The sequence below is a fragment of the Pan troglodytes genome, chromosome 16, assembly GCF_028858775.2.
Source record: "Pan troglodytes isolate AG18354 chromosome 16, NHGRI_mPanTro3-v2.0_pri, whole genome shotgun sequence".
NCBI classification, from domain to species: Eukaryota; Metazoa; Chordata; class Mammalia; order Primates; family Hominidae; genus Pan; species Pan troglodytes.
In genome coordinates, this window is record NC_072414.2 from 48,002,153 (window position 1) to 48,013,542 (window position 11,390).

The following is an 11,390-nucleotide window of genomic DNA, read 5'->3' on the forward strand; positions in this document are numbered from 1 at the left end:
GTGTGTGTGTGTTACATTTTTACCGCACTGAATGGTTTTAAAGCTCTGTCCAACAGCTTGCAATTAAATTTGTGACAGACATACAGAAAACTAAACCAAACAAAAAATGTGAAATAAATAATTATAAACATAATATAGTGATTCAGATGTGAATAATACTGTATTTATATAGGGTAATAAGGTAAAAACAAAATATTCAACAAAAAAAAATTGCTAGGGAGGGATGCATATTTTTTCCTTTTTTTTTTTTTTTTTGAGACGGAGTCTCACTCTGTCGCCCAGGCTGGAGTGCGGTGGTATGATCTCGGCTCACTGCTTGCAATGTCTACCTCCCAGGTTCAAGCGATTCTCCTGCCTCAGCCCCCTGAGTAGCTGAGACTACAGGTGCCCACCACCACACACAGCTAATTCTTGTATTTTTAGTAGAGACATATGTGGGATTCTCATATATCACCTCACCACCATGTTGGCCAGGCTGGTCTGGAACTCCTGACCTCAGGTGATCCACCCGCCTCAGCCTCCCAAAGTGCTGGGATTACAGGTGTGAGCCACCATGCCCGGCCTCCTTTTTTTTTCTTTTGAGCAACATGCTACATCACTTACGGTGACCATATTTTCCAAACTAAACACTGGAACCTACGGATTGACAGCAGTTTTCTTCCTCTGGTATGTAAATTTATTTGAAACGATCTATAAAAATATAAGTGGAAGATCACCCATAACTGAGAAATAAAATCAATCAGAAGTGTCCTTGTAAAGCTGGAGTCTATGATACCCACATGCATGAGTCAGAATTCTTCAAGAGTTTTTGACAGTAATAACCATAATAAAGAAGAAATATCCAGAATCCTTGGATTTAGGAGCAAGCAGTAGTTCTCAAAGTGGATTCCATGGACTAGCAGTATGAACATCACATGGAAATTTGTTACATATGCAAATGTTGAGGCCCACACCTACTGAATCACACACTGTGGGGTAGTCTGTATTTTAACAAACTCTTCAGATGATTCAGATGGACACTAAAGTTGACAACCACAGGTACAGAACATGGGGGTAGGAAAGAAAACTGCTGCAGTTAATGTGGTTATGGAAGTATTCCTCATTTAAAATACTAGACTTTATTCAATCAATACTATATAATTTCTAAGAAAGAACAACTCATCATTACTTTACATCTTATCACTACTTTTAAGTGTGATAACACCATATCTGTTTTTTATACACAAAGTATCACTGGAAGGATACAGATGGAGCTGATAACCTAGGTTACTAGAGAAGGCTGGGAGACAGGAGTAGGAGGAGGGCTTTGGCTGAAACTTCAAATGTTGCTGAAACAATGTGCAGCAACTAGAACTTTCACACATTACCAATGGGAGATTAAAATGGTACAATCGTGTTGGGAGACTGTTGGGCAGTTTCTTATAAAGTTAAACACGTATAACCCTATGACCCAGAAATTCCATTCCTAGGTATTTACACAAGAGAAATAAAAATACACTTTTATGAAAAGATTTATAGATGAATGTTCACTGTAGGTTTATTCATAATAGCCCAAAGTTGGAAACAATCAATGTGTCCATCAAAGGAGAATGGATATATTCATACAATGAAATACTATTCACCAAGAAAAAGAATGAGCTATTGATACACACAACCCCATGGATGACTCTCAAAAAAAGAATCAAGCCACAAAAGAGTACATAATGTACATTCCATTTACATGAAGTTCTAGAACAGACAAAAGTAATCCATGGTGACAAAAGGTTGCCTATAGAGAGTAGACGGGCAGAATTGACTGGAAGAGGGCCCAAGGGAGCATTCTGGAATGATGGGAATATTCTGTATCATAATTGGGTCATTGGCTTTACATGTTGAAAATCATCAAATTATACATTTATAATCTGTGCATTTCACTCTTCGTAAATTTCACTCTTCCCCACCCCCGTTCCATAAAAGAAGGCAAAATCAATACATTTTCAGACAAAAACAAAAACTGAGAAAGTTCAATTCCAACAAACAGTCAGTAAAATAAATTCTAGGGCTGGGGGCGGTGGCTCACACCTGTAATCCCAGCACTTTGGGAGGCCAAGGTAGGTGGATCACCTGAGGTCAGGAGTTCGAGACCAGCCTGGCCAACATGGTGAAACCCCGTTTCTACTAAAAATACAAAAATTAGCAAGGCATGGTGACTGGCGCCTGTAATCCCAGCTACTCAGGAGGCTGAGGGAGGAGAATCACTTGAACCCAGAAGGCAGAGGTTGCAGTGAACCGAGATTGCGCCATTTTGCACTTCAGCCTGGGCAACAAGAGTGAAACTCCATCTCTTAAAAAAAAAAATTCTAGATGATATACTTTAGGCAGAAAAAGTGATCCTAGATGGAAAGGTGAAGAAGCAAGAAGAAATAAAGAAATAACTAGCAAACAAATGTTAAGCATATGAGGAACAAATATTAACTATGAAAAATAATGATGATGATGACAATGGTGTGTGTGTGTGTGTGTGTGTGTGTGTGTGTGTGTGCACGCGCGCGCGCCTGCATTTGATTTCCATGCTACTTGGTATCCAATTCCAAATCCTTAACATGGCATGCCAGGCTTGCCTGATCAGGCTATCCTCTCCAGCCTCATCTGCTGACGTTGTGCCTCTTGTTTTAGCACTCCAACCTTCCTGTTCGTCTCCATCCCATCTTTTGCACATGTGGTTCCATTTACTCAGAAGGCTTTTTGCCCCACTCTTCACCTGCTAACTCCTATTCATCCTTAGTTTCAATTTCCTTGATATTTTCTCCCTTCTCCACACCATATAAAATTAATTAATTTTTAGATATACTTTTTTTTTTTTTTGAGACAGAGTCTTCTTCTGTTGCCCAGACTGGAGTGCAGTGGTGCAGTCTCGGTTCACTGCAACCCCCACCTCCCGATTCAAACAATTTTCCTGCCTCAGCCTCTCAAGTACCTGAGACTACAGGTATATGCTACCATGCCTGGCTAATTTTTGTATTTTTGGTAGAGACAGGTTTCACCATGTTGGCCAGGCTGGTCTCGAACTCCTGACCTCAAGGGATCCACCCATCTCAGCCTCCGAAAGTGCTGGGATTACAGGCGTGAGCCACTGCGCCCAGCCTGTTATAAATACTTTCATCTTACACTGTTTTCCTTAATAACACTTATAAAATATTGATGTGTGATAATTTATTTAATGTTTCTCTCTCCCTCTTGGCTATAAAATCGGTAAAATATATTCTATATCATTATACCTCATGCCCTGACCCACGTGCCTGATACATAGTGTTCATCAAATATTTGTTAAGCAAATACAGAAATCAAGTACTTCAGAGGTCCACCTAAAAGCTTTATCAAGAAAAGACAGAAGATGTGGAAATGAGAGCATAACAATTACAAGTTAATTTTGCACACATTCCATTCACATTCATCATATTCCTGAGAAAAAGTCTCTTCTGTTAAATTATTTTATTTGTGTATTAGTAGCAGGAAAGTGGAAGGACCAAGTGTTTGTTATGAATATAACACTTCTCCCTACTGGGAGAAGGTTCTTGAACAAATCAGAATCTCATATTCCTTATCTCTAAAATGGGGGTAATACTTCCTACTTCTGCAATAATGTTGTGATGATTACAGCTAAAGTATGAAAAAATCTAACCTGGTGCCTGGCACAGAGTGGGTATTCAGTTAAAGGCAGTTGTTATTTATTTAGGTTGACTCTTTTTCCCAAAGGAGAATACTTTCACTAAAGCATCTTTATTGACGGCCATGATTGTTTGCTCATATTACTCTCTTCATTGCCCCAACATGTCTCGCATCAGTTGAAGCCAGACATTTGAGTCCAGCCATGAGTTATAATAATGGGCTACATACATATTTACTCAACTTTCAGAAAAGCCTTATCAAAATGCTTTTTGTTTGTGCTGTGCCCTTCTCCCTGCATTTATCTCCAGACTTCTCCTATCCCCTCCCCATTCATTTATCCTCTTAAACTTTGATACTATTGGCAAGGAGGCCAGAAGAAATAGAAGTCCTAAAGAAGAAGTAACATCAATTGCCACAGAATTCAGCAGAACAATGGGTTTAGCAATTCAAATCAGCTATCTGACTTAAAGATTAATCTCTGGAGTAGATAACCATGATAGATTGAGAAGCAATTGTGTTCATTTGGTTCCTGCATGTCTCCAAATGCTATAGAATATTTCTGAGACAGCAAGGGGATGGGAGAATCAGCAGACTTAAATATCCTGCTCTGACTGATGTTTAATTATGCAAGATTCACCAAGTAAGTGACAGGGCCAGAATTCCAACACAAAAGAATCCCATTTTCTATACCCCTGCTCACCCTAAATGATTTATTTACGAGGTCTCTTCCAGCTCAAAGATTCTACTCCTATGTGATATATGAATTCCTAATTACCTATAAAAGAAATTATAGTTCCTTCTCCTTTTCTGTTCCTGGCGCAGAGCAGTCAATCACAGGCCACTACAGAAAATGTCTGTGGAGTGAGGGTGAATTTCACAGAGGTGCATGGTTGGCATGCTCGCCAGCACGGGGCACTGAGGGGAGGAGGGAGGTACCATACAGAGATGCATCAGAAGGGTGCCCACTGGCAAGGGTACTGAGGAGGGGAGGACGGCGTTGCACAGGGATGCTGCATAGAGAATAGCAATATTCCCACTGGCATCCAAGGATGTGAAGAGCTGAAGTGGCAGAGGAGATGTCTGCGTGGTCAGGAAGTTAGTTACACTGAACACATAAGTAAATGAACAAATATATTAAGGATAATAAAAGTCAAATTTTTTCACTGTTAGTAAAGGTACTTATGGCTATAAACGAACTCAGGTATTAGGTTTGAATTGGAAAAAATCAGTATGAATTCATGATTTTTAAATTTATGTATTTACAGATTGATATAGAAATAGCTATACATCTTTGTGTATACTTATATATGCGTGTAGAGGACACGGACACATACACACACACACACACACACACACACACACACACACATATGCTTCTTAACTGTTCAGAGATGGTCCAAGAGTATATCCCAGTAACAATGAGCACACCAAGTACCCAAATTGTAGGATGTAAAAACCATTTTATACTAAATAGGACCAGTGCTCCTAGGGAAAATGGCTGATTGTAGATAGCTGAGCCAAGCAAAATACAAGAGAAGCCTGGAACAACTTCTGCCAGAAAGTGTTCAAAGAATGATGGGGACTTGTTACGAAGACCTAGGAACCTCCTTGAAAGGGCTCCCACTGGACAAACTGGGACAGTATGAGCAATAAAATATTTAATGACAGTCATTGATTACAACCTGCTGAATAAAGTGGGATTTTACAAGTCTATGCTGATATAAATAAATGACAGGAAAAGGAAAGCTCTTCTTACATAGAATGCCAACTAACAGAGATGGAAATAAAACAAAATAGTGGTGTTTGGTTCAGATAGAATTCATCAATGGATGCTAAAACTGAGGATGAAGACTTGACGAGAAATAGGATATTGGCATAATCTTACAATATGTCCCCCGAAAATACTATCAATTATAAAGAGAAAAAAGGTGACATTACAGAGAAGAAACCTGGCAGACACCAAGGTGACCAAGTGATTAAGGTCACTGACAGTGTTGGGACAAGTCAGCATCATGTGTCCCCTGGTGTGATGCATGCGAAGAACACAGCATCATTTCTATGATTCCTGCCAAGAGAGCGTGACCTGAACATGGTCATCAAGAAACACTAAACAGACCCAAACAGACCCAAAATGAGAAACATCGTAGGATGTAAGGCCTGTCCTTGCTTTTTTTTTTTTTTTGTGAGACGGAGTCTTGCTCCGTCGCCGAGGCTGGAGTGCAGTGGCATGATCTTGACTCAGTGCAAGCTCTGCCTCCCGGGTTCACGCCATTCTCCGGCCTCAGCCTCCCGAGTAGCTGGGACTACAGGCACCCACCACCACACCCGGCTAATTTTTTTTTTTTTTTTGTATTTTTAGTGGAGATGGGGTTTCACCATGTTAGCCAGGATAGTCTCAATCTCCTGACCTCGTGATCCACCCGTCTCGGCCTCCCAAAGTGCTGGGATTATAGGCGTGAGTCACCGTGCCCGGCCAAGGCCTGTCCTTCTTAAAACTGTCTAGGATAAGAAAAACTGAGGAAATGTTACAGATTAGAAGAGACTGCAAAGACATGCCACGTAAAAGCAATATATGTTCCCTGATAGGTTCTTAGACCAGAAAAGGAAAAAGAGAAATTATTAGTAACATTTAACAAAATTTGGATGGTATCTGTGGATTGAATGGCATTGTTGTATCAGTGTCCATTTCCTAGCTTGGAAGGGTGTATGGTTGTTATGCAGGAAAGTATTCTTGTTTTAGAAAAATACACACTAGAGTATTTAAAGATGATGGGGCATTGTGTCTGCAGCTTGCTCTCAAGTGGTTCAGAAAAAGATTAATGAAAATGGCAAAAAAAGGTGATGGAACAATTGCAGTGAAAAGGTTAACAGTTGCAGAATCTGTATGAGAAGAATACTGGAGCTCTTTGTGTTGTACTTTCAACTTTTCTGATGGTTTAAAATAATTTTAAAATAGGACGGGCACGGTGCCTCACGCCTATAATCCCAGCACTTTGGAAGGCCGAGGCAGGCGGATCATCGGAGGTCAGGAGTTCGAGACCAGCCTGGCCAACATGGTAAAACGCCATCTCTACTAAAAATACAAAAATTAGCTGGGCGTGGTGGTGCGTGCCTATAATCCCAGCTACCCTGGAGGGTGATGCAGGAGAATCGCTGGAACCTGGTAGGCAGAGGGTGCAGTGAGCTGAGATCGTGCCATTGCACTCCAGCCTGTGTGACAGAGCAAGACTCCGTCTCAAAAGTAAATACATAATTTAAAAATAAATTATTTTAAAAATACACTATATTTATTCACTTCTTTAGTCCCTGCGTCCATGAAAAATACTTTATAATGATCCTGGAATTAAAGAGTTGCAAAAAAGCACTAATGGCAAAAACAATACATGAAAGATTGGGAGAAATTACTAACACAGCTGCTGCTTAACCTATGCTTCTCCTCCTTTGTGTGTAGTACATAAAGGTTTGGGAAGTTTGTTCCCAGACTGAGTAAGGGTCAGTTTCTGCTCAGCCTTAGTGGGTCCAGAAGTATCAGAATATGCCCTTCTTACCCTGTTACTTATGCATTGTTGTGGCTGCTGCCACCAGGGGCATCTATTATTCTGTATGTGCAAACTGCACTCTCCATACCGATAGCGGAGACTCTAAACTCTTTCCTCTTTATTTCCTTCCTTCTTTTCCTTGCTTCAGTCAGCCTTTCTTTTGGGAAACAGAAATCATTCTCGATGCTTTAAGAAGAAAAGAAGCTAATACAGGGGATTAGATGCTTACAAAATTTTTGGAAGAGCTGGAAGAGTAGGTGCTAGGCTGGACTTCTAGAGCAGGGGTCCCCAACCTTAGGAACCAGCCACACAGCAGGAGGTGAGTGGCAGGCCAGTGAGCAAAGCTTCATCTGTATTTACAGCCACTCCTCACCGATCACATTACCTCCTGAGCTCCGCTGCCTGTCAGATCAGCAGCGGCATTAGATTCTCATAAGAGCATGAACCCTATTGTGAACTGTCCATGCAAGGGATCTAGGTTGTGTACCCCTTATAAGAATCTAATGCCTGATGATTTGTCACTGTCTCCCTGTCTCCCATTACCGTCACCCACACTTGGGACCATCTAGTTGCAGGAAAACAAGCTCAGGGCTCCCACTAATTCTACATTACGGTGAGCTGTATAATTATTTCATTACATATCACAATGTAATAATAATAGAAGTAGAGTGCACCATACATGTAATGTGCTTGAATCACCCTGAAACCACTAGACCGTATCCCCGGTCCATGGAAAAACTATCTTCCATGAAACCGGTCCCTGGTGCCAAAACAGTTGGGGACTGCAGTTCTAGAAGATCAAAAACATGGCAGAACTGACCCATCCACGAAGCTACTACCTCTCCCAGTCAGAAAGGTAGATGATCAGGAGTCATCACCAGAACTGATGACTTCAAGAATATAATCAATCTTGACGTCTGGAAGCCACCACCACCACTACTTCCGTGACTTCCTATCAATATGCACAAAGCAAGTTACCAGATACTGGAATACTTTCGCAGAAAAATTAGATGTTTACATGACTGTGCTTATCAGCAGAAAAAGCCAAAGAAACAGAACAATATGCTCCACCTCATTTCCACTCCGCAAATCTCAAGTAAGTGCACTTAACTGGGGAGCCTATTTTGGATCCAGTCCATTAATTTCAATGGAGTGTGGGAAACAGTGTTTAGTTTTCCCACCTCCATATCACAGGGAGGTACATGGGAAGGAGGTGGGAAGTGATGCTGAATTCCAGTCCCCGCATCCACCACACTGCTCCCCAACAAAGATCAGTGTGTGTTATTCTCTACTGTTAATCTCAAGTGACCAGAGCAAATCTGGTATAAATTATACTACACTTCCTCCTTTGTTTGTTAACACTTTAATGGTAAAATCCTGCACATGCAGCCAGGGTGATCTCTTACTATAAGTCACTTAGATGTGGAAGAAGAGCCAAAACTCACTGAAAAGTGAGAGAAAGGTATTATGATCTACATTTTAGCATACTTCAGTGCTAATATGCTCAGACACTGACTCAGCGACTATTCACTATATACTGATTAAATTACAATTCTTTCACTATCTTCTATCCATTTCAAATTATTTTTCTCCCTGTTTTAGTTTCAAATTTAAAATAAGAATCCTCTCCTTTTGTTGTAATGAAAAAGCACTTTACTTTTAATCAACAGCAGAGGGCTGCCTATTTCCAGACTAGTCTGTGAGTTTTAGAAGTGACATAGCTGCAATGCTTTCTTCCTTTAACAAAAGGGGTGTTTGGGGGTGGGGAGAATGGGGGAGTGTGGTTCCAATCCTTCTTTTACTTTTGTGATAGACCAGAAAATAAATGGTAAATGATAGTGGACAGGGCAACCTCCACAAGAAAAAAAGTGACTTTTATCTTTGCCTCAGTCCGAGGCTGAGACTGTCTTTTTTCCCTCTCTATCCCTGGTGCCTAGCACAATGCATGGTACAGAGCAAACAGTAAATGAATGTCTGTTGAATGAATAATCCAATTACAATGGAAGAAGTGGAAGACTCTTCATCATCATGTCTCTTATCTTCCTATCTCACTCCCTTCCTCAATGTGGACAAAATAGAGGGGGGATAGAAGCAAATTAGAGTCATGGAACTGACAGCCAGAACTCCCAGAAGGTGAATGGGATAGGACACATTCCATGAAACTTCCTAGAAGTACAAATCCTTCAGCAAGTTCAGGAAATCCACATTTCAAAGGGTGGAGTTTCTGGCCTTTGGCCCCAGTTCCTTACCGACCACCCATTAACTGCCACAATTAGTTTTATTTCAGCTGGGCAGAGGGGTGATGATTGAAAACAGAGAAATTACTAAAGTAGATAATTAAAAACAGTGATCATGTACCAAGAGGGAGAAAACAGATGGTGAATGATACCTTTGGCACTATTTTCTTTAAGATCAACTGGCTCTGCTGGAAGGCGGTGAGATGAGAAATCTGCAATTAGCAGGGCCTACCTGTGAATACAGCAGGGAAAGAAAGTCCAAGGCCAGCCTGATTGGGTTGGACACCACCTTGAAGTCAACTGCACTGGGCAGTCTACGTAGCAAGCAGGGAAATCTGACTGATAAGAAAGCGACCACAGGTGAAGTGCTGTATTATCTTCTGATCTCGTCTACAGAATAAAGGTGCCATTAGCTAGAATGATATCTTTAGCTGTAACACATTGACTATTGTTTCTGAGGGACTATGAGCCGCCACCATTTGTCCATCATCACTTTGTTTCTCTTCTGGCAGCAATAACTAGGAAATTAAATTCTAATCGCATCACGTAAGCATTCTCAAAATATCCTGAAATAACTTAACTGCATTAACAAATTGCCCACCCTTTATAAACAAAGAACTCTCAAGAGACGTGTAAAATGTTTGACGACACCAAGGTACTAAGAGAAGGAACTATACAACTTAAATATTACAATACTTAAGCAAGCAGTATAAATTAGGTTGATGGATTTTCAGTTAACTGGGTCTCATCTTGATAAAAGGTACATGTGGCAGCTTAGTCAGCCAACAAGAAGGCAAAAAATTTGATTTTTTTCACTCGGAACCAGTCACTATTAGACTACATGCAGCCTTTTCATCTCCCACCCATTTGCATTTTTGAGACAATCTCCAAGAACACACAGAAGCCACATATCATTTACGACGGAACAACCTTTCCAAATGGTCGTACAATATTTTTAATAAGCATAGGCATAATCAGCATTAGTTATTTAGCTGGAAAGAAACAGCTTTGCCTTCTTCAAATCCCAGAGCTTAATCTAGTTTTCAAATGGAACAGATGTGGTAACTTTATAAAGTATTTATACTTTTTTGGCTTCACTTTTTAACATCAACGACGACCGGTGAAATAAAGCATGAACTTCTCACACTAGACACTTGTTGCTAGAGAGGAGGAGGAAAACTTATGTTCCTGCTCTCCCATCCCTGTCTCTAGTTAGGGGATTAAAAAGGATTTCAGATAAAGAAAAAAACAAACCAGCGAATGACAATTCACTTGGAACTCTCCAGACCGAAGTCCGTAAAGTTAAGTCGGCCCGGCCTCCGCCAGAGCAAGCAAATCAACAGCGGGGATGCTGCGACCGTCTCCCAACGCCTGGGAGCTCCGCACACCCGGCGGGGGTGGCAGGAAGGGGCTGGCGCGGTGATGTGGGTCCCCCGCCGGCCCCCTAGCCCCCTCCTCAACACTTCCTGAAGGAAACTGACAAGTAAGGCGGCGGCCGCTCCGGGAAGGGGCGGGTGTGGACCCGACAAGCTTGCTCCCTCCAGCGAGCCCCCAGCGCAAGCGCGCCGAGCCGCCCCCACAGTCCCCGCGGCGCCTCGCGCGCTCCCCGGGCTCGCGCCGAGGGAGGAGGGGCTGACAGCAGAGCCTCCGGTCGTGGCCGCCGCCGCTACCTCCCCGGGTCCGGCTGCTGAATAACCCGAAGGGAAGCCCGCCCCGCAGCCCCGCGGTCCCCGCACCTCGTCCTCCAGGAGCCCGAACACCTCCACCGCGCAAGTTGCCATTTCCGAACGCTTCCAGCAAACCGGACGCGCTCGCCCCCGCCCAGGGCAGGCAACTGTGGAGGAGGAGGAGGAGAAGCGGGAGGAGGCGGGGAAGAGTTGGAGGAAGAGGAGGAGGCGCTCCCTCAGCGACAGCAGCGCCTCCCCCGGCGAGCGGGCACTAGCGGCACCCGGCAGCGCGGCGGGAA

At 42.4% G+C, this 11,390-nt stretch overlaps 1 protein-coding gene across 2 annotated transcripts in view; it reads right to left on the reverse strand.

The window, feature by feature from the left end:
• The window catches only part of NEDD4 (NEDD4 E3 ubiquitin protein ligase), a 165,080-nt gene extending 153,693 nt beyond the window's left edge, over nucleotides 1–11,387 (reverse strand). The window contains exon 1 of one of the 2 annotated variants that reach the window (XM_009429174.5): nucleotides 11,161–11,387. In XM_009429174.5, coding sequence (XP_009427449.3) covers nucleotides 11,161–11,205 — 45 coding nt within the window. In that variant the 5' untranslated portion in view covers nucleotides 11,206–11,387. The remainder of the gene's footprint in view (nucleotides 1–11,160) is intronic. The other variant, XM_063794974.1, reaches the window with a different exon arrangement.
• Between the last annotated feature and the right edge of the window lie 3 nt (nucleotides 11,388–11,390).